This window comes from Rhamphochromis longiceps, linkage group LG6, assembly GCF_057381845.1.
Source record: "Rhamphochromis longiceps isolate RC_006_pf linkage group LG6, R_longiceps_female_GT1.1, whole genome shotgun sequence".
NCBI lineage: Eukaryota > Metazoa > Chordata > Actinopteri > Cichliformes > Cichlidae > Rhamphochromis > Rhamphochromis longiceps.
The window spans coordinates 19984836-20009171 of record NC_140562.1 but is presented as its reverse complement, the minus strand read 5'-3'; the positions used below and the strand labels follow the sequence as shown (position 1 = coordinate 20009171).

At 41.4% G+C, this 24336-nt stretch overlaps 1 protein-coding gene across 2 annotated transcripts in view; it reads left to right on the top strand.

Annotated features, from left to right (window-relative positions):
• Positions 1–24336, top strand: part of arhgap10 (Rho GTPase activating protein 10) — a 55695-nt gene that overhangs the window by 25228 nt on the left and 6131 nt on the right. For both annotated transcript variants that reach the window (XM_085409625.1, XM_085409624.1), the window contains exons 10-21: positions 74–168; positions 800–881; positions 1071–1113; positions 1219–1287; positions 1722–1796; positions 4923–5007; positions 6443–6501; positions 7872–7977; positions 11223–11382; positions 13717–13858; positions 18540–18705; positions 23646–23747. In XM_085409625.1, the coding sequence (XP_085265751.1) occupies positions 74–168; positions 800–881; positions 1071–1113; positions 1219–1287; positions 1722–1796; positions 4923–5007; positions 6443–6501; positions 7872–7977; positions 11223–11382; positions 13717–13858; positions 18540–18705; positions 23646–23747 (1184 nt within the window). The remainder of the gene's footprint in view (positions 1–73; positions 169–799; positions 882–1070; positions 1114–1218; positions 1288–1721; positions 1797–4922; positions 5008–6442; positions 6502–7871; positions 7978–11222; positions 11383–13716; positions 13859–18539; positions 18706–23645; positions 23748–24336) is intronic.

Below are 24336 nucleotides of genomic sequence, written 5' to 3'. Positions count from 1 at the left end.
ATTACAACGTTCATTTTGTCATGCATTTTCTTTTTTAAATAACCAACCATATTTTGATGTTTTTTTGTTCCAGGGGGAAACAGAGTCCATCACACTCAAATCCTGTGTCCGGAAAACGACAGATGTGTTGGACCGGAGGTTCTGTTTAGACCTCGATATAACAGATCGGTATATTGTCACTTACTATGTTCTCAAACACACTGTGATAAAATCTTGCTTGTATTAAACTTGTCGTTTAATTTGGATTACTGGTGACACATTATTTGTTATTGCCTGCTGGATGACTTTTGCTTGAACACAATGTAAATGTTGTCCACAGACTGTTCACAGAGCACATAGATCTGTTTTGCTAAAGGGCTTAGCTCCACACACACACTTGGTGTTTGTTGCTATGTTTTGGATAGCCGAGGGCAGCACTGCAGGGGTTGTTTTGGAGGACCGCCCTCACGCATCATGCTGTAATATATATCCCGTTTTGTCACAGAACTTAACCCTGCGCCGCCCCTTTTCTGTAGTATTAATAGAAGAGCAATACCTTAAATTTAGAATGGAAATGTCAGTGCACACATCTGTTCGCCCTGTAATGAGTAACTTGATACCCATTTGTTCCTACATGATTGGAAGTGTCATAAAACCAGCTGGCCTCTTCTTTGTAGTACAACCAATCTAAGATGTATGTGGCAGAGGGTGGTTTTTTTTTTTGCTTTTTTGCAAATACATTTCATGCACTCCTTAATATTTTACAAAACTATACCTCTGATGCTTTTCCTAATACAAGTGTGGTATGGCTCTCTCCCAGGCCAGGAACGGTGCTTACAGTGCAGGCTCTGTCTGAGGATGACCACAAGTTTTGGATGCAAGCCATGGGTGGGAAGGAGCCTGTGAGTCAGCTTTCACAATGTCATCATCTACCACTCACTCATGGAGTTTTAATACATTCTCTTTAACTGCCATCTTGTAGAGAGCAAATACATGTAGCTTTACACCAACATATACTTAGAACTCCCCAAAAATATATTGCGTAAACTTTAAAACTCTACGTCTGTGTTTTGTGGTTGTTACTTTAACAGGTCGGACATTATCTTATGAGGACTTATTCTAAAGAACGTGGAAGTAAGGATCCAGCTGTGCCAGACACTGAATCTGTAAAATTATGTGATATCACAATTTTATAAGCATCGGTGTTTTTTTTCGTCTTCATTTTTTCCCTACCTGTAGTCGACGCTCAGTTGGATGACGTTGGTTTCAGTTTTGTGAAGAATTCCATCAGTGCAATAGAGAAAAGAGGTGAGCTATAAATATATTTAATAATGTAAATATCTGATGCTAGCATATGGAAAATTGCAGGATAAATTTCAGTGTTGGTGGATAGTAATAATAGTAGGTAACATGCATGCAAGCCTTTATCTGTACACAAGGGGGCAGACTTTCTCCAGTATTGAAAAGGCAAAAGACTTCCCAGCATCACCTGCAGGCACCTTGTACTGAAGACATGCAACTGCCTTTTCACGGCATTATTCTTACTTATTTGCTCTTATCTGGCCACCTCTTCATAAAAAGATCCTCTAAAAACTGATATTTTTATGCATGTTGTTACCTCATAATGAACTTGGTTAAAATTGAAATCATGCTGCAAATATATTATTTCAATAATTGTCATTATTGTATTGTAAGTAATATGCAAGTAGAGGTGTATTATTTTTATTATTGTTATATTCTAGGCATTAATGACCAAGGCCTGTATAGGGTTGTGGGGGTAAGCTCCAAGGTCCAGAAGCTCCTCTCATTAATGATTGGTAAGTTCTTCATTCTCTTCTTTTTCTCACATAGATTTTTAGTTTTTTAAGTAAGGACTGAATAAAGTTACATATTTTAATTTAATGCCACCGCACTATCTCTGTGAAATTAGGTCGCCCCTAGTTAGTTGAATATGCTGATGGTAATGGATGTGTCTGGATGTGTCTGTTAGGGGTGATATTAAAAAGATAGCGATTGGAAATCATCCCGTGACTCAGCCCACTGGTACCCGTGGCTCTCTGAAGTGCAACAAGTGCCAGTGTGTAGCTTGGCTTCGCTTTCATTCAGTTTTAAGCCCCCCGAGACAACCCAACGAGGTCCATCCTATTCACATTCTTCTGCTTTTTGGCTTTTCCTTCATTAACACGCCAGTAGGATGGCCTCTTGTGTGCTCGCAGATGGCTTAGTCTGTCAGTTGCCTTTCTCAATTACCTTTATGCCTCTTACTCGTCTCGAATCCCTTTCACTCAACTCCCTTTCTATAGAACTTGTCCTCTGTCCTTTCCATTGCTCCCTGTCTGCTCTCTGGTTTCCTGCTGTCTCCAGCAGACACCAGCTCACTTTCAGCTCTGTGTTCAGAATGACAACAAACTCAGGCAGCCGCCAGCCTGTCTCAGCTTCCTCTCCAAAACCTTGCAGCCTTCCAGCCCGCCGACTCATGCGGTAGACTCCATTAATGCTCTGCTACGGAAGTTTCTTTAAAGCCTTAAAGTATAGAAAACTTCCATCACTAGTCTTGAGAATCTGCATGTTACTCATTTAAAGAAAAATAACGATTTAATCTGTGCCTAAATATTTCTATCTAAACGCAACTCGTATTTTATCCCTGAAATGACTAATATGTATGACAGCAGTTGTGTGTTACTTCTCCACAGACACATTCACAAACATTTCTTGCATACAACAGTTCACAGTGAGTGGGTGAAACAAGCTTTAAACCCTGAAGAAAGACTTTGGATCCTCCCACACCTCCTCCTTTTCATCTCTCACCCACCAACATGGCCACGGTCCAATCTGAGAGGACAAAGTGATACAAAATTCTCCCATCATATTACAGTACAAACAAAGAGAGCGGCACCTATTGAATGACAGACAACAATATAACAGGAAGAAACCTGTAAAAGTGAGCTCCGTTCCCTCTCTGACCTGTCTGTGGTTCAGACAGAACGGGCAGGGCAGCGTGTGGTGTCGGTGGCGATATGGTCATAATAGCTGCTGAATTGGAGGTTTTGGTCCTCCAGATGTAATTGCATAGGTAAATTTAATGAATGCACATTTCCAAGGAGCAAAGTCAGGCATTTAATATTTTACAGTTCAAAGCAAAAGTTGTTAAACACTGAATTAGACCTGAACAGATGCTGAAAAGGTTTATGGTGCACCTTCATTGGTTAAATGGTATCGCTTGAATACTGACCCGCCAGGCACACTGTGGCCTCTTTGTGCCCAAAAAACCCAGATGATAAAGAAGAGTCATCTGTCACTAGATGAACCAAGCAGGCGGTTAGGACATTTTGCAGTGTGAGTGTGCACAGCGCAAAAATAAACTCATGCAATAGCTGCTCTGAATAGCCACACCTGAAGTAAGAAGCTAATGAGGTGCTTTTTTGACTGTATAATTTATAGAAAATTAATAAATGAAAAATCTTGAGAGAAAAATTATAACCTACGACTCCTTTCTAGTTTGAATGTCGGCTATTTTTGGTTTGAGACCTTTCAGGAAAGGTGGGGATACAGGCGTTTCCTAAATCGACCGAGATAGAGTTACGGGTAAGTGGTTAACCGTGGGTCAGGCACTTTGGAAGAATTACCTGTGAGCTGGTTGTTTGAGAATAAAAGAACAAATCAGTCACGCAGGAAGCAAACACTGACAGGTGCTGCATGTGGTTGTTGCTTCATCTTAATCCTGAACAGCATTTGCTTCCTCCCTTCTTCTTTTTCCAGTTGGCATCAGTTGCACATCTTAGTCTTTACATTTTAGTGCCACTGAACATCCTTACAGCACATACGTCACACAACCATCGCTTCATTTCCAATTTCTGCACATCACTTGTTTGTTCGGGTTTGGGTCAGGATGTGGTATTTACTTATCTCATGAATAGGCTTACTTTCATACTGGTCCAGGCTTTCAATCAGCTTATCCTCAAATTTGAAAGTCTGTGAAGGGGAGTAAATTCCCTATTTTTATTTAACAAACTTTTCCCTTCTTAATATTTTGTGTATGATGAAAAGTTTTTCTGCTGGTGTTATGTCACTCTGCCGCTGTGCTTATTAAGTCCCCACACAGCACGGTGTTGGTTGCCTAGTCTTTATTGTTGCTAACACAAAAGAAAATAATATAGAACTGAACCTCGGTGGATGCTGTGTCGTTAACAGTTTTGCAATCAGTGCTCCTCCAACTGCTCCAGCTGTGTTTGTGCATACACCGACCTGGCCAAATCAGGCCTGTTTTTGCAAGACTACAGCACCTCTGCAAACTCCATCAGTCTCACATGTGGAGACACACCTGGCTACACATGCTTCCTAAAAACGTTTGCTTTCAGAAGTTGACACTGGACAGGCAATTTTGTGGATTATGCAGACGGAGAGACACGCGGTCCTCTTGCCTGCAGTGGATAGATCAAATAAAAAATAAATAGATTTCCTATTAACAGACCACCTAACACCCGTGAAGCTAAAGTCTGTGTGGTGGCTAAGACCCTAAGCTGTACATGTGTCAGACTCCAAACACTTCACTGACACATTGCACTTCCTCTGTAGTTCATCAGAGGCTACTTACGGTGTGACTAAAGCCCCCCCTACCCCACCCCCGCAAATTTTCAGCACAACACACCCTTGGAGTCCCTGTGGAGTCAGTGAAGTAGTAAGGGATTAATTAAACTTGTAATGAGTATAAAGCCAGCAGCCCTCTACAGATGCTGCAACTTCCTTCCATATCCTCTGGGGCGAAACGCGACCCCCGAAGGCTAGCAGGAATGCTTTTTATCCTCATATGGCTAATTACAAGTTACATATTTAAATCACATATTTGTTGTGCATAATATGAACAGGGTAGTTAATTGGCGCCTCGGTGCGAATACCTCAGTCAGTGAGTAATTGCAGTGATGCTAAGTTTGTGATTCTTATAGATGAGAAGAGCGACGAAGTGGATTTGTCAGCCAGCGAAGACTGGGATGTTAAGACAATAACAAGTGCACTGAAGCTTTATCTGAGGTAAGGATTAGTGTGATGTTTTAATGTGAAAGACACGCACACACCTGTGAGTTATTTGTTTCACCAAGCAGTGGCAAGCATTGATACTAAAACATTGCAGCACAGCAAGTGTTTAAATAAGGTAATTGATTCTTCTAATCGCTTTTGCAGTCACTTCAGCTCTAGACGTTACACCTAAACCCTCTGGTTGAATTGTACCTATTAACAAACTTTTAATTAATTCGTTTAATTAATTTGAAATATGACAAATAGAGCTTACCGCCATCCCTTCTCAGCAGCTCAAGAGTACAGTAGCTTTTTGTCTTCATTAGATGTTAATAGCTGCACTGTTAAGAGTGCAGGAACTCTTATTTGGGGGGAAAGACGCTTAGTAGGTAATTATATTTTTTCATCTTATAAACCGTCAAACTGTGCTGTTGTGCATCCAAGCAAGTCTATTTCTGACCCCACGACAACTCCTTTGATGAATGCGGTCCTTTCCGCTTGCTTGAATGCGAAACACTGCATCCAGCGCCGATGCTTTATTTTATAAAATGGCTACAGATTTAATTATGCAGAGTGCCTTTGTATAATTAACTCCTTGCGAACTCATAATGCTCATGATATGCATGTTCCACAGTCAATAACTCCTTCCAGGTTGGCAGCGAGTGTGGGTGAAGTTCAGAGATTAAAAATGTAGTTTGGCTGCAAGAAGATGAAGCGGTATAATTTTAAATGCCAATCTGATTTTGTCGACATGCTGTTGCAACAAATTGAGTTGGCTTTGCTTGTTGCTTGATTGGAGGAAAATTTGCATTTAAAGTTGGGAATTTGCCTGCTTTCTTTTATGCATATTAAAAATACTAAAAAGAAACTAATACCGTTTTTGGGGGTGGGGGGTTTCGATTACTTGTTTTATTTTGTCACTATGGAGGTCTTCAAACAGTCACTGCTATGTAATTAGGATGTAAATGATGAACCTAGTCAGGGGGGTTAAACTTGTGTGGACTGACCACTTCCAAAAAGCAGACTGATGGAGAGGACTGTGGACTCTGGGACATTACTTAGTTGAGAAGTTTTACCTCAGCATTTTAGTTACCGTACCCTTATCATTATTGACGTGCTATATTAAATCAACACAGTGTTTTTCTAATTTGTCTTTTACTTCCATGACCTGCTGAAGTAAAACGGCCTCAATCTCCTCAGTTTCCTCTGAGGCTAAGTAGCTTTGGCCACTATCCAGCTGCAGTGTGAAAGTACCTTCAGATGAACTTGGTTATCTCAACGCGTGCACCGTCTAATTCCATCTCCTGGCCTGGCCACATTAATCATTGCTGTGTGCAGACCCTATAAAACAGTGTGCCAGCTATTTCTGTCCCTCTTGCTCACTTTAACTCTCCTTCTCCCTCCCACCGCCCCCCAACCCGTCTCTCTTTCTCTCACTATCTCTGCGAAGGAGCCTTCCTGAGCCGCTGATGACCTATGAACTTTACAAAGAGTTCATTAGCCCCGCAAGTAAGTTCTACCGCCTCATGTACCAGCTCTTCATCTGAGCGCAGACCATACGCAAACAGAAGTGTATGTATGTGCCGTATCAGTGCGAAATGGGCATTTTATCAATTGAAGCAGCTGAGTTCATTACTTAGTTCTTCTTCGGGGGGTTATTGAAAAGGAGCAGTGAAGTGAGACACAGTAAAAACACTTTTAAATTAAATTTTACTAACTTTGTTTAAACTTTGTGCTTTTAAGGGAAGTTGGGCAACAGTGGTCACCTTTCTTATGTCTGAAAGCTATTGTGTGGTGTGTGCGTGTCTTGATTGCTAATTATCGCCTTTTTATGTCTTCCTGCGTGGTATCAGTGTGTTACTCGCAGCACTCAGTGCATTTGTTCTTGATTCTAACCCTACCAAAGAGGCTTTCAGCTCCCTTTGGCTTAGTTGCATTTGTCTTTTCATTGCAGATGAGCTTATTCCAATCTCCATATAATCGCTACCTGTTTAACATGGGACTAAATTTGTGGCCAAAAAAGCCATTAAAGATCCTGGATCAAAATCATCCAGTGACCTTGAAGAGGAAAAAAAAAGAAGGGAAAAAATAGGGTTTTTTTTCTGCCCACATAACATAATTTCTGTATGAAATGTTTTAAATCAAGCCAAACTTGAATCTTATTACAACAAGTGCTATAATTGGATCAGGTTGACATTTTTATCAGGCGCTCGCAATGCCCTCATAACGAGGGGGGAAAAATGGATTAGCAATGAATATTTTTTTTGATGGATGACAGCATCCATAAGAAGCTTTTGCCATGTTTAAATCCTTGTCGTTCCCATAGTAATGATATTTTGTGTGCCTGTGTGTGTTAGCGTGTGGGCGGTCAGATGCCCATGTGTGAGGAAGTGTTTAAGAGATGATCTTGGGGGTTTTAACACAACCCTTTATACGGTAGCGACAGTAACGTAAAGCTATCTTCTCCGCCAGCATAGTGGTCCCTGCTGCCAAATTCTGGGAGGCTTCAGACCGTATATCACCATCACACCTCTTCTTCATTTATTTGAACTGGGATGTATTTTCCTCTAATGCTTAATCCCATACACTTGAGAGGGATAGCCTCTGATTGTTGCACGCTTAAAGGTCCACCAACTTTTGCTCATTTTAAAACATTCCCAGACTTCTGATAAATACTTTTAGGCCTTTTTGAAGTAACATAGAGCTCTTTACCTCGAAACCTCACTCAAATCAGCAGCGACTAGAATTTTTCATCATCTATTTAAATTTCCTACTGTACAGTGTACCATCTGAGCTGTGCTGGCTCCTTGCCATGCGAGGAGCACAGAGAATTCCTTGTAGTTTAATATGAGTACACGGCTGTTTCTGCATTTGAACAGAGGGCGGTAGTCCCGAGTCTCGCATCCAAGCCGTCCACTGCCTGGTCCACAAACTACCGGAGAGGAATCGACAAGTCCTCGGGCTGCTTATGAAGCATCTGGCCAAGTGAGTGTTCATAGTTCCTTGGTCATAGTTCAGCCAATCTCCACCCCCCCTCTCTCTCTCTCTCTCTCTCTCTCTCTCTCAGTTCTCTCTTTCTGCTCTTCCTGTCTGTCTCCTTATTCTCACTCCACATGCTTTTTCTCTCTCTCTCTCCCTCACTCCCACTCTTTTCACTCCCCCTTCCCTGCTGTCACTCCATCTCTTCTCTGTCTACTCAGTGACTGCTGGGTAAGAAAATTGATGCCACTAGCGTCTCGATTCTTTTTTCTTTTCTTTTTCTTTTTCTAAGGTCATTTTGTTGTATATTTAAAGTTGTCGAGGGAGGATTGAGTAGCCTGCCGTACCTGTTCATCATGCTGTTTTGCAGCCCACGGGCGAAACGAAATGAAATAGACCACTCAAATTAAGCCCTCTCTTGAGATTACTGTATACACCCCTGGACGGACCACTATTGTGCATCATTCCATTTGCGAGATTAGATAGGAAGAAAGATTTTAAGAAATAATGTTAGCTAACATTACAAGGTTTTACCTCAGCAAGCTTTTTATAAACTAAATATGAGCAAATTGAAGATAAGTAAATAATCCCTCTTCCCTGAGGCAGTGAAAGTCTGGTGGATCTTATTTCATAGAAACCCGCTGCAGAATCAGGCTGTGGTAAAAAGGCAGCGCTATTGAAATTGAATTTGGATTATCCAGCGTGAAATTCTCCAGACTGGAGAGACTCGAATATTTTTCTGAAGTTGGCGTGTGTGCATGTCCTGCAGGGGAAGGAAGCAAAGCCAGAATTTCACACTCCTATCTGAAATGGTTTCAGAGATGTTATAAATGTGAGTTGTCACCAATGTTTTTGTCTTCAAAGGCATCCTTTGAAGCTATTTAAACTGTCTCTCTGCAGCTGCACTGCATATCATCATATTTGGAGTATGAAATCTCTTCACCTGTCCGTATAACTTTTTCTTCAAATAAAGGTTTTTTCAACTTTTCTTTTTCTTGACCACTTAATATAGTTGTACCTATTGAACTCCCAGTTTTGGAATGGATGTAGGTGACATTAAATAAAACTCCAGTCTTTCCCCAATGTAAATATCATTTGGTAAGGTGGATCCATCCCCTGGCCTCTTTACATGTCAGCGATGGCAATATGATGAAGAGATTAATACATACTCGCATTCAGAACACAAAGAGAAAGCTTAATCAATGGCCATGTTGTGTGCTTTTGAAAAGAAAATCTGAAAAAAATCCCCCAGAATAATTATATGTGAACAAAAATATTAATAGAAAGTTCATAGTAATTAAACTTAATTTTAGTGTTTTTTAAGCGTTTTATATACATTTCATATGACACAAAGCATCATACAGTGCTGCAAGGTGTCAGTTTGGCTAATGTCTTTCACAATTACTAAAGTAAAAGTAAAACTTGAAAGTGTGATTTTTAAAAAAATATATGCTTGACTCTAATGCCATCAACAAGTGACAAAACAATAAAAGGGATGTTGTTTAAAGTTAAAAAACAAACAAACAGAACTGATCAGTAATGTGATTGTGAATGCCACTGAGTCAGAGGAAAAGACTCCGCGGTACTTTCAGCTGCTCCCTTATTTCTGCTCCCAAAGGATCAGCACAGCAAATGTATCTGCATATTTGATTTGGCACACATTTGACATGAAATACCCTTATCCTCACATTTACCAGCACTAGGAGTTCATGAACAAGCCACCCTTCTTTTAGACTAGCTTCGTGTCTCTTGCCCATCTCAAACCAGGGGTCTTTTGGATGTAAGGTGAATGTGTTAACCGCTGCTATGCTCTGAAAGACTACAGGAGCAAATATTTCGGCAGCAGTTTTAAAAATTCTCAAACTAAAATTGCAGAGAATTTGGGCATCTGAAATTAGTAATTACTTTTAGGAGTCACAACCAGAATCTGTAATGGCATGGGGTTACATTAATGCATATAGCAAGGGTGATTTTCATCTGTGAAGGCACCATAATTATTAAAAAGATGTGCACAGATTTTGCTAAACCACACTCTGTGGCATAGTCCAAAATGAAAGGATGCTAAACTGGTTCTACCTACAATCCTACATTGACGAGTCATCCATGAGTCCTTTCCTGACATGGAAAACATTGTACAGTACATGGATACTGGGTCATGTTTGCATTAGTATTCCCCCTGGGTTAATTGAGAAATGTAAGAATGACAAAAAGAGACAGCATACGCATGCATACTGTGCATAATGTGCTTCAAGACTTGTTGCCCTTGTGCCCACAAGCATTGTCAACAGTGACACTAGAGTAGTGTAACTTCACTCTTTAGTTCCATCTGTCACTGTCACTAGAAGCAGTGTCCCTGTGTTTTCGGGCCTGTGTGTGCTTCAGCTGCCCCTTTACTGAATAAGGAATGGCGATTCTAGATGACAACAGCAAACATTCAAACCTTTCAGTGAGCTGAACAAGATTTGCAGTCTTAATCGTGTGTTTCTATCTGCTAATGTGACTGCATGCAGTTTAGACTTGTGTTGTAGAGAAAATAAGTAAAAGTCACACACGCCAAGTTGGTAAGATTGCAATCGCAACTGTGGCCAGGGCGCTCATACAAACACGAAGCTGACAAGTTCAAACACCATCAGATTAATGGGAAGGAGTGCATGTCTGAAAGGGCCGATTGGCGTCATAATGAAATTACAAATACAAATACAAATAACAAAGGAGGCCCCGCAGCTGAAACCCTATCTCAAGCGAGAAACGTTTGGCTTTTAAAAATACAGCAGTTGGTCTCCTCAGTTACCAGTCACAGGAGAGATGCTGGAGTGCAGCAATAAGCATTGGCCCTGTCCTAACTTTTTGGGATTTGTTGCTGGCATCAAATTCATTATTTTACATTGGGTTTAAAAATGTCTTTGAACTAGCTGTTGCATAGGCCACCATCTACTAATTTAATGAGCTGGAAGATGAGTGCATCCAGATCTGGGTGGTTTACCACCTCCAGTTTTGAAGGGTAGAAAAAACTTGTCTTGTGTTCAAGGGCTGTTTTTCAGCCAGCGACTAAGCCTTTATTTAACATTATTTTTGGATTCCCTTTCTCATCTGCTTATGTAACTTTTTTTGGGGGAGGGGGAAATAATGACCCATTACAGTTACGCTACTGGAGCTCTGCCCTTTTTTATTCTTGGACTACCCTGTCTTTGTGAAGTTAAGTTGTTTAGTTGAAATTAAGCGGCTATAATGTGAGTGGTTATTTTCCCCAGCGTGGCGGCACACAGCAAGCAGAATCTGATGACCGTGGCCAACCTGGGCGTGGTGTTTGGACCCACATTAATGAGGCCACAGGAGGAGACTGTCGCCGCCATCATGGACCTTAAGTTCCAAAACATTGTGGTGGAAATCCTCATTGAACACCATGAAAAGGTAACACACAGACTTTATAATCTATCATATGCCTAGTGGAGTGCACTCTATAGACTGTATAAGTGTCTATGGGAATATCCTTCTATTGTATTCTATTGACTTTTTTTGATTGTACACACGTTAACTGCGTTGACTCTTCACATTGGATTCATCCTGCGAGTGCAACATTTTCTATACAACTGTTTTGCAATTCGCAGTCCACAACTATATTCACTAAAACCTAAGCACTGTAGGCAGCGCCAGGTAACAAGTGACAGCACGAAATGAAATCTGAGGTGACATGACATCAGTAAGCTGCTCACAGCACCTTGTTGTTTACCTACCTATGTGGTGCATAATTACTCGAAACTGACAGATTATAAATGTGCTAGTGCAGCAAAAAATGTGTTTGCGAGTCTTTTTTGGAACGGGGCGCTTTATTACTGTTAGAGGTTTTGTGTTTCGCTTCCTAAATTATTATTTGGTACTTCTCTGCTGGAACAGAAGTGCACGTACTGTACTATGTCTGACAGAAGAGTTTCATCTGGATCGAATAAGAGTCTCAATTAGGGGAGATGTGATGCTCTTTTCTTCTGCAGGTATTCTTGTTTTTGGTGAGGGTGGTTTATACGTGTCCATTGAAAACCTTTTTTTGCTTTCTTGAGTAAGTGTTCTGGCAAAAACATGCATCATACTAGATGATGGGGTAATTTGTGGCTATTGGAAGCTTTTCCGAGTTGACATAGAGCTCAGATAATGAAACATGCTCGGACAGAATACCCTTCACCCAGTTATTGAGGCGCAGAGAAGCTCGATGTTAGTTTAATTTACATATTTTTGTGTGGCTCTCCAATAGGGGGAGCCCTAAGTGCTTCTACCAGAATCAAACACATGGTTTTCTCTTCAATTTCAGCCTTTTGATTACTCCGTAGATTGTTGCACACATTTTATTACATTCAGAAAGGCCTGTCTGAATGCATTTATTTTGGTTGTGAGTTGTTTCATAACCTGTAGTTCACAGGATCATGTAATCTCCCCCAGAATGTCATTAATCGGTGTCAATCCTCAAACGGGGATAATTCTCTGTGTCAGAAGAGAAAAAGGTTTGAGATTAGTTTTCTAATCTGTTTGGAGCAGAGCTGCACTCGCTGCATAGAATCAGATGAAACCGGGAGCTCGTCGTGTTTATTTTCCTTCCAAGCTTCATTAAAATGAAGAAGAGGCGTGTTGCGAATAATGTCTCCACCCAAACTCACAAATCTAAAACGGGGTGTGAGAAAATACAGAAAAAACAACACCAGCAAAAACAACACCAGCCAGCCCCGCGCGCACCGCTAGTGTCCTTAGACTACCTAGAGGTATCCAGCACTGGCCGGGTGATAAAAGATGTAGTGTTAGAATGCAGCAAGAGCATTTTAGAAAGTACAGCATGTTTGAGCAGGGGAAAAGTTGAGCAGACAGACAGACGGGCATTAACTTCCCTCACAGCTGAGTCCCACTCCAGACTGTTGATACCCCCAGATACCAACAGTAGACTCTGCTTTACATTCACCTCCATCTGCAGAGAGAGGCGAGAGGGGAAGAGAGAGGCAGCACAAACTCTCAGCCATATCAGATTTCTCACTTTTTCTATCTGCCTCTCTCCTACAAACTTTTTCTCTCATGCCCCCACCCCCCCTCCCCCTCCTCTATCTGCCTCTCCGTTCACACTCTCGCTCACTTTCTCTCTCTCTCCTCTCCCTTCCCTACCTCCCTCCTCTCCTCATCTGTGATCCTTTCTGAGGCTCTGCTGAGACTTCCTCTTCTCTGCAGCCCTATTCTCTTTTAACTCCACATCTGAAGTTTATATGTAAACACGGGCCCGGTGTAAACAGGCTTTGCCAGTTGGCCAGTCCTCCTCAAGTCCAAACCTTGTTTATTTGACTTTGGGTCAATTTTTTTCGGAGGAAAAACGTCACCTTAACTTAGCCCTGGATTTCTAGATGGGGAAGTGATTATTTATTTATTTAGTTATTTTTTAATTTTTTGGCCACACACACACACACACACACACACACACACACACACACACACACACACACACACACACACGCACACACACACACACATGCGCACACACACACACACGAATCTGTTCACATGCAGTTTTTAGGGTCCAATCAATGAGCAGCTCAACTTTTCCTAGGAGAACTTGCTGCTGCTGCAAATATCTTTTTCCATCCACAACTACATAAAGAGTGTGAGTTTTTCAAAACACATTGGTTCAGTTGAGGACATGCTGCAGCTCAACAGTCTAGGAGTATCTGCATTGTGTATGCTGTGTTTTGCTACAGACTTATTCACATGTGTATTCAGATCTTTACAGATGCTCCCGAGTCATGCCCTCTCTCACCTGCTGCCCCAGTGCTCTGTGCTCCCACGAGGCAGTCCAAGAAAATGAGTCGACAGAATCGGCCTTTGGCTGTCTACAATCCGCAAGCCCTTGACATTCAGAATGGTAAGAGATGTACAAGTTTGTACCTGTATATTTTCACATTTCTTGGTGTGTTAAATAAAAGGTGTTGTGAATGTGTTTAGGAATTTATTTATTTTTTTGCTCTAGAAGTTCAAATGCTCCTCACTTTAGCTGTAAAGCACTATAGTGATTCAGCAAGCATCTCACTTAGCATTTATTCATTTGTAGGGCCCAAGAGGTCTTAAGTGGCAACAAGTGAGTAATACCTGCCCTGAGACTTTTAGTAAGTGCAAATGAACTGAACATAAATCTGTTATGTTGGAAAATATTATTTTACTTCCATTTCCATGTGCGGATATGCGGATACACCACACAGCAACTCAATACATTTAGGCATGTAGATATGGTGAAGATGACCTGCTGAAGCTCAAACCGATAACTTTGATCGTCGCACGGTTGTCGGTGCCAGACAGGCTGGTCTATAGAATATAGCAAAGTATTTCAGAAACTGCTGATCTACTGGGATTTTCCCCACACAGTCATCTCTAGAGATTACAGAGATGAAACAAGAAAGAAACTATACAGTGAGGGTAAAAATGTATTGTTGATGTCAATGGAGAATAGCCATACTGTTTCAAGCTGAGAGGAAGGCAACAGTAACTACTGGTTACAACCAAGGTACGCAGAAGAGCATCTCGGAATGCACAACTCAGTAAGTCATGAAGCAGATGGCCTGCAGCAGCAAAAGACCACGCTGGATGTCGGTCCTAAGCTACGAACAGGAAACCAAGGCTGCTGCTGGACCAAAATGGAAAACTATATAGACTTTGCCTGGTCTGATGAGTCTCGATTTCTGTTGCAGTATTCAGATAACAGAGCCAGAATTTAGTGCAAACAACATGAAAGCATAGAGCTGGCCTGGCTTGTATCAGTGGTTCGAACTGGTAGTAGTGCAGTGGTGCAGAAAATATTTTCTTGACACATTTTGGGCCAACTAGTACCAACTGACCATCATTCAAAAAGCCACTGTTTAGCTTAGTATGGCTGCTGACTGTGTCTATGCCTTTATGACCACAGCATGCCCATCTTCTGATGGCTGCTTCCAGGAGGATAACGCACCACGCCACAAAGCTCAAATCGTCTCAAACTGATTTCTTTTACATGACGATGAGTTCACTGTACCCAAATGGCCTCTACAGTAGGGCTGGGCCATATCATACCGTTCACGGTAATACCGGTATAATGTTGGGCAACGATAAGAAAATGAAATATCGCGATAGATTATGGGTAAAACGCGCATGCGCAGTGCCTTTGTTTTCATACGCACATGGCGGAAAATGAGAAGGTCGAAAGCGGATCGTTGAATGAAACGGGTGAACCAGAATTGGTTTGTAAAAATGAGGCAACTTCAGTGGCGTGGAACTGGTTTAGCTTTCGTCCGTCAGATACACAACAAAGCACTATTTTTGGTAGAGCATGCTAGCGGGCCGTCGTTATTACCGTGTTTTTTTGGAAAACACGGCACACTTAAAATCAATCCTTTGATTTTTCTGAAAATAGACAGTGCCCCTTATAATCCCGTGTGCCTTATGTATGAATTCCGGTTGTGTTTACTGACCTCGAAACGATTTTATGTCGTACACGGCGCTCGAAAATCTATCAAATGTTTGAGTACGACTTTGCTAAGCTACAAAGCCGCACCGCTTGATGGATTGTTGGAGCATTACGGCTATCGTAGGCAGACGCCTCGCGGAGTGATACGTACTGTGCTTCAACATAATATTACCGTATTGTGTGTGTATAACCTCTTTTTAAGTTTTGTGGATATTATGCATGGTTATGCTGAGGATATGTCGGCCAATTTCCACTGGAAATGCCTTTTGGTTAAACTGTCAGCAAGGAATTTGCACTGTTACATTTTTATACAACTTTAATGCACATAAAAAAACAGCTGCTTGTTTAAGTGAAAATATATTGATGTTTGGGGGGGTTTTTTTGCACTAACAAAGGTGTAGAGTTGTAAAGTATTTTGTCTAGTGTTAATTATATTGTCAGTTATATTGTTATTGCAAATTTTCAAACGTATATCGTGATAAATATTTTTGGTCATATTGCCCTGCTCTACTCTACAGTCACTAGATCTCAGTTCAATAGAGCCGCCAATTTGCAGCCAAAAGAATTTTCTCCAAATTTGTGACGCTATCATGTCAATATGGACCAAAACCCCTGAGGAATGTTTTCAGCACTTTGTTGAATCTATGCAGCAAAAAATTAAGACAGTTCTGAAGGAAAAGGGGGGTCTACGCTGGTTCTAGGTCTACACAAGGAAGCTGCCAGTTGAGATTCTGTTGAGGGGCAATTTAAAATCCAACATGTATTGTCTTAAAGAACCTGAAAAGGGAAAACTTTAGTGCTAATTTATTTTAGTGCTAATTTGTACACTCATACTCTAACATATTTTGTGCATTAATTATCATAATAGAGTGTTGCCAGGTTGTGAGGTGCACCAAGGAGGTTAGGCTTTATGTAATACAGTGTTGTTGAACAGAAACACAAAGTCAAAATATCCAGAATTATCATGAAGTCGAATCAGCATCTTTCTAATGGGCGGTTTAAACAAAAACTAAACATTATCACTGTCGGATGCATTCAGGCAACAATATTAGTATCCATTAGTTTGAGGTGGGTGTAACAAATAAACTGGCAACTAAGTGTATTTACCGCTGATCCCTGCTGAGCTCTAAATCACTCACTCTGTCTGTTCCCTTATGAGTGCTATGCAGAATAACAGTGTCTACAGATGACACACTAAACTTAATCACCTTCTTTCTCTAATACTGTTTGAAGGGATTTGCATCTGGGTCTTTTCTGTGTTTTTGTTTACTTAAAAATTTACTTTCTCTAAAGATTGACTGGGAGACTGCAGCATAAGAGAGTCCCACTCTGGTACATCAGGAGAGCTGGTCACCTGACCCACTGACCCAAACACTCTAACTCTAGCAGTTTCTGATCCACAGCCAGTTAAATCCCCCCCCCCCCCCCCCCCCCCCCACACACACACACACACACAATACCAAAGGAGTCTAAATCTGCTTACCAGATTGCCTCTCTTTGTCTCCCTTGTGCTAGCTTTTACTGTGGGGTATTTTAATATCAGGGATGAAAGGCATAATCCTTTTTTAACCTTTGTGTCTTTTATATGGGTCCCACATAATAAGAGTAAAAGCAATTTAAGAATGCTGAAGTGGGTAAGAGAGAGCAGTGTTTATGTATGCGTGTGACTCTTCTTATGATTCTACGTGCCGTGCTGGGTGTCTGATATCCTCGCAGATGTGACGGCACGCTATGCGTAGAGAGGTGCTTTAATCAGAGTATTTGTGTCAGGAAGCTTTCCAACAACTGTGGTTTACAAGGCTCTTATTCTCAAGATGATTACAGATCACTTGCATGTTTGTTACTGATTTAATTAAAATGTAAAAGGTGCTAAAGATTTAGCTGCCAGTTTATTACTGTTGGGTGTGTTTTGCTTTTTTAATATTTATTTCATCAGATGTGATCTTTTTCTTAGAGCACTTTACAAAAAAATGTACTGTCAAAATCTGTAGATAAAATTATATAATAATGCATAAAATAAATTGAACTCATTCTCATTATAAAGTGGTCTCAAGTTTAATCAATAGATTTTTTTTAACTTTTAACTTTAACTTTTTTCCACTAGAGAAGCTTTGCATGATTTACAGTATAAATTAATCTTTGGTTCTAAACAAAAGACTTGAACAGTAGGCTAGCAACAATATTCTGCTCACATCTAGTGCTGCGTATAAGAAGCAAGTTGTAACAACAACTGCTTCATTTTTCACCATGACAATGATCCCAAACAGACTGCCGGCGCAGTAAAAGCATACTTGGATAGAAAAACTCACAGTGTAACACTGTTGGTCATCGATTGGCCTCCCCAGAGCTCGGGCCTCAATATTATTGACGCAGTGTGGGATCATCTTGAGAGAATAGTGCCAGCAGCCAACATCCAAAGAAGAGCTTTGAATGTCCTTCAAGAAGCCTGGAGAACTATTCCTGAAGCAGCTGCCTAAGAAAGATCAGGCTGTGTTCATAACAAATATTGACTTTCAAGTTCATTAGAAATGTACAAACTCTGTTTTTGGCCTATATATTGTACTTCCATGTATGTTTGCACATGTTTCAATAAATCACTGCACACATTTCCTATTTTATTAGCAAAATATAAAGAAATGAGGGTGGCTCAAGAGTTTATCACTGTACTGTACACAAAGCCAGTTCTTAGACATTTTCATAATTGATGTATTTATCGGGGGAGAGATAAATGTTGTATTTTGTGGTTTTGTTTTTTTTGTTTTTTTACATTTATCCTTTTGTGCCTCCCTCATCTCCTAAAAGCACAATCTTTACGTCACAGTAAAAGTGAAAAACAAGAGCTCGGCTCTCCCAGCTGTCTCTTAGGTTCCTGTCTATGACTTCACAAGTGTAACGAACAACACAAACTTGGTTGTAAGTCTCGCCTGCTTTGACAGCAGTTTGATTTACAAAGTCCCTTGTTGATGCAGGATTGTTTTCATGTGTTGATAAATTATTCATCTGTTTTATCGTCGGCGAGCTTGAGCAGACTGAACCTTTTACCATTGACTAAAATTATTTAAAAAGATGTAATTAACTCAAACAAACACATGTTAATTGTTTATCCCAGTGTCAACAGTGGGAGACAGTTCCAGCCCAGCTCCAGATGAGACATCAATGGGCAGCAATGAATCTGTGTCATCGCAGTCATCATCAGCCTCGGCCTCAGAGGTGAATATGGAGAAGAGTGACCACGCCCCTCTTAATGCCAGCCTCTCCTCAGGCAGCAACTCCGGGTGAGTTCTTCACTAAGTCTCAAATCGATATGTCGCATGCGGGCGCTCAGAATGCATGTTTGTGAGGTGAGATCTTCAGCTATCAGGCCACAAATGAAAATGATTTCAAATTAGTAGTGCTTCACATCAAGTTATCCCATTCTCAAAGGTAAACTCTGTTTTTAATAACTAATGTTTGATTAGAGTGTTTTCTAATTAACTGGTCTTTGCTTCCAAAGCACAGCTGTTAGTCTGGTAATCAGTCTTTGGGCCAATTTCCTCTCACTTAATGTATTGATTCATTTAACATATGAATCGTTGAACTTCTCAGAAGTGTAGGGGATGATTCAGAGGAAAAGGCAAACTCCAAATAAGAGAGAAGGACATTATTTTAATTGTAGGCTTTTTATTCACTTGCATTTTGTATTGACGTGGTTACTGTGATTCTGTGAGAACCTGTTCTTATGTATATTCATATTCTTTTTAGTCTCTTGTTAGTGTTTTTGGAGCAGAAATCTTCCATTAAATCAATTGGATTTTAGGTTTTTTGTCTTCCAGTTCAAACCGGTGTAGTTTAATCAGACCATCGGGGATTCGATGCTCCCCTCGTCCAGTTTGAAAACGTCCTTAGAAAAGCACATCTTTTAGCAACATGTTAGCGTTTGATTCAGGGCACCGTTGGTCATCCTCAGCTGGCAGAAAATTGAAATGCCCTTTCACACCCTTTCAGTTTTGCATCATCTGGCTCGACAGTAACTTTGATGCACACTTGCGGAGTAAAATGAAGAATGAAATACTTTGAATATTGGCGCACATATTTCAGCAACAACCTGAGAATAGCGACTCTAAGCCAAAAGTCCAGCAACTTCTTCCTGTGGACATTATTAAAAAGGAAATTCATGTAAACACTTTGGGTTTCATTCATCATGGGAAGCAGTTGCACTTTTCTGCACTTAGCAGCTGCATCTCAGCTCCCTCTTTACAACTCTGGGCAAAAAGCATACTTGGCAAGATAAAACAATCATTATTAATAATGCACACTTACCTATTTTTGAACATTGTGAATCGTGGAAAACGAGCATCTCAGTTCTCGTGTGAATCACGCGTTTGCTAACCTGTAATGCACATTACGCAGTTGCCATTTTTGAGTTTAATTAAATAACAGATTATTCAAGGTAAAGTGGAATTAATTATTGGAGTGTCAGCCCCATTGTTCTTGCTATTACTCTTTTGTACTAGATGGGAAATGCATTAATAGCTGGAATGCATTGCCATGCCTCTCTCCCTCTCTCTCCCTCGCTGGCTTCTCCTTTCTGTCCTCACTGCTAAGTCCTTGGTCCTTTTTGTTGTTTTCAGCCTATGACTTGTCTTGAATGCTGATGTGAGAGATGAATTATTGGGTTATGCTGCAGATGTTAGACTCTCTGCTGTGTCATGTCTACACATTCACCTTGGAATAGACTTGTCTTTTTTTCCCTCATTCACTGTCCCTCTCTCCTTTTCCATCAGCTGAAAAGAGTTGTAAAATAAAAACAAATCCTCCTCACACCTTGACAGAGGACAATGTGATTCTTCTCTCTGTGACCTCTGTGGGTGCCTGCCCGCCTGTGAGTGTAGGCATGTTTAGTTTTTTTTCTAAGTTGCAGGATTAGACGGACAAGGCTCTATAGCCCTTATGTAACCAACTCTATTTTTTTCCCCTGTGGGTATTTTATTTATTTATTTTTTTGTGCTTTCCCACATATGTGGCATCATGTTGGAGGACGGAAGGAGCAACCAGGAGGAGGTCGTAAATCTCGGCTCTTATTTGTTTGGGAGACAGGTGGCCGTGCGTTGGCCGTGTAAATCGTATTGACATTGGGGAGATATTAATCTTGTTTACCCTTATAGCCGCAGCCCCTGTCCCTTTATGAAGACTTGCGCCATATGTCACAGGGTGTCGCCCTGGCTTTGTTCGCTCATAAATCTTAGCATGTGAGATGGTAGAGACCTGTTAGCACAGCAGCTCTCTGGCGTGGAACCCAGGGATTCGGCGTGAGTCGTAGCCAAAAAGAGCAGTAGGGATGGCAATTGCTGCATTACTTCCAGCCACTCTCAGAAATGTGTTATCTGCTCTCTGGCGTGCTCAAAGGCGCACCTGGAAAGCAACATATTTTAGTCTCTGTCCTGCAGAATGGCAAAAATCTGCATGGTCATACAAAAAAAATGCATCCTGACTCACTGTATCATACAGTAACTCTTTGTGGGTATTTGCACGATTTATCTTCTCTGTCTACTTCCATGTCTTGCCTCATTTCTCCTCTTCTCCCTGAATTCACTCACAGCTTCTCCCAGCGGCTCAGTTGCCCGAAGTGCTGCCCAATGAGGTTACATTTTCTGGCCTTTTTTTTGTTTTGTTTTTTTGGCCTCCTTCTATCTCTGTGCTGCTGCCCCACCTCCAGCCCTCCAAGCCTCCCACTGGCAGACAGCTGTGGATCATAAAATGGTGGATCAGAGCTTATTTCCTGCCCACCCAAACTGGAGATTGCTGGGCGAGCAGCTCGGCTATAGGTCTGATCCCACTTTCTACTAGAAACAGTACTAAATCCCACCGCTGCCTTTCGTCCTTTGGTAGAAAGACGGTCGATAGCCCCGCTCATCCCCATGTTAGCTCCACGCCAGGATCAACAAGGCTTGGATCCTCCAGGCTGAAATTCCTGCAGTAATGAGAAGCAGCAGCCCTCTGCTGTGCAATGCGTGATAACGTGTGATAACCCCACTGTTTATAACGATAAACCAGAAGACCTCCAGGTGCTGTTCACTTTGAAATTCCGTGTTTGCAATATTGTTTGAGTTTGATATAATGATGCCCTTTAGTTTTTACAATTTGCCCTCTGCTCAATATAATATACATACACATCCTCACAACTTAATACTCTTAAAGAAAACTCTTGTGATAAATATTACCGGCATCTGAAAGGGGATTTTCATCCAGGCCTTTCATGCACTGCATTTTCAAGTCCCTATTTACTGTATTTAATCATCTTTACAGAAAAGGCTTAGCTAGGCCTGTGACGGGTAAAAAACAACGAAGAGCAATTCATGCTCGATGCTATTTTTGCTGAAGAGAAACGGTAAACGATTTCCCTCGCTTTGGCTTAGCTGTAATTGTGAAAGCAATTTTTGGATAAATCCATTTACCTCTGATGTATTTAACAAGTTTCTAGGGCAACCATGTGGCGTTACCTGATTTCCCTAACTGTTTATTCTGTTATTATTATTTAGATATCTGTTTATTTTAAAGATCTTCACAGAGCTGCATAATCCTCTTCCCAGCTGTGAGAAACAGTCAGACAGATCATTTAACTTTTCTGAAATATGTGGATGTTGACATTTTCTCCTTTCAATATCATCTAATTTTGGATATGGCGTGTATGTGAGTGAGTTCACCTGCTGGTGGGTCAAGTGTTGGCGCTCCTCGGCTCTCCTCTCTTTTGGCTTCGACCCAGGCGGACAGTGGTTGTGCCTGGGACCAGGTTAATGAGTGGATTTGCTGCACTGCAGCGCACTGTCCCCCATGCTGATGTGGAGCAGCTGAGCACCACAGTGGCCCCACACTGCTGCAGAGCTATAAATCACCCACAGTCAGGCCAGGCCCAAACAGAACAGCCACCGCTGGGGATGGACAAGAGCACTGAGAGAAGCAGCGGAAGAAATGAGGGAAGAAAGCAACTACGGGAGGCGAGGGGGTGGCGTGGGACGAAAACGTGAGCACAGCGCTGTGTTCACCTCCACCTATGTCCACATAACATCCCCAGCCATGTTCTCCCTTAAGGCTATCTCTCCCCCCACGTCTACTAGTGCCAACGTAACCACTATTCACAACATCCTCTCAACCTCCAGCCCCTCCCCAGCTGCTCCCTCTAATTGCCTTTATTAACGTCTCTATGGGAGCGGCAGCTAGGAGCAATTTGCTCATTATGTGCTGTATTAGCACTGGCCCTGGGGCAGGCATGGAGCACAGAGGGATGCCTGGCTGAGACTCCTGCTTTCCTCTGCTGCACTCTCCCTTTATCAGGACCCCTACCTCAGTCCTTCAGGTCGGCCATAGACTTGTTGGCCCTGACAACGAGTGTAAAGCACAGCTACTACTGCAACAGATAAAACTACAGTCAACGTGTGACTGTGCAGAACCTGCGCTCACTACTGTAGGTACAGGTTTTACCAAGAAAAGAAACGCATAATGGCTTGAGAACCTCTTCACGGGGTACACACACAAAAATCAGCTCAAGATGGTGACGTTAACTAATTAAAGTTTTCCTTCTGATTTTGCTATATTGTATATCTAAATGTTATATTTAATGGAATCTGGTGAAATAAAATTAAATTGATCGGTATATGTTTAGTTTACACCAAGCACATTTTCCTCACAAAAAAATCACATTTGAGTAAATAAACCTTTGAGTTCATATATTTCAATTGCATTTATATTATAATGCTGCGTGAACAAGAACATTAATGCTGGTATCGTGTTGTTTTCATGGAAATGTGACTCCGTGCTATAGTGTAGTATGCCAACATTACTGTATGTATAAGATGTCCTTAGCCTTAATCTGCATTCTTTTTGATGGCCAGCAGGGGGTGACTCTTCTAGTTGCAAAACCAAGTGATTGTACAGAAGCCTGTGGTTACATGAGCCTACTTCTCTTTTGATTTATGACCTCACTAAACGCTAATTCTAAGTCTAAATGTTTCATTTTGTTCTTTATGGTTGAATTAAGAATTAAATAAACTATAAATTGTGCAATATTCCAGTCAGAGACGCCCCTTTCTCATAGTGTTCAAAAAACAAGTCGTCAGCGGCTAAAAATCCAAAAATCCAAAGCGGGAAACCGATGGATTACATAATGCTGACCATAATTTCAGTCAGCAGACGACACTATGGAATCTGTGGTGACTAAGCTGCTCTGTTTTATTTGCAGATCTGCCACAGCAGCAGCCTCCTGCTCTGCTCCTGGATCGTCAGGAGAGCGTCAAACTGCTGCTACCAAAGCTACTTCTGACAAAGAAAGGCAAGAGGAAAGGTAAGACAGGGCTCTTTGCTAGTTTCTTCTCTAATTTCGTAGTTGCAGTTGGCCTCTCTTCCGTGCTGTTTTGTCTGAATTTTTCACTATCACGCTCGCATCATGTTTGAATGTCATGCGGAAAAATTCTTTCGCTCTCTTTTCCTGTTTTAAATCACTTCCTCCGTTACTAACTCGCTGCTCTTATCTTGCGTGTCTCAATCGTCTAGCATCAGCGCAGCTTTTCACATCAATATTTTCCTTCTTTTTCTTTTTAATGTTGTTCACTCTTTGTGTGATTTGGTTACCTTTGATGAATTGAATGCCACACAAGCATTGGCCATAGCAGCAACCTTCTCCTTTGTCAAGCCTCAAATGGTACCTTGAGAGAAGTGGATGGGACTGTGCACGCAGTCAGCCCATTGCACTGATCAATTGCCCTGCCTGCCTCCAAATAAATGCTCAGTTCATTCTCGGTGCCTTCAGATGTTGCTGAGGAGTATGCAAACAGCGTGGTAATTCTATGGGCAATCCATCAATGTTGTTTTCATCGAAATAAAAGTCTTCGTTTTTCCAAATGCGGTTCCACATGAGTGCATTCTTCCAAAAT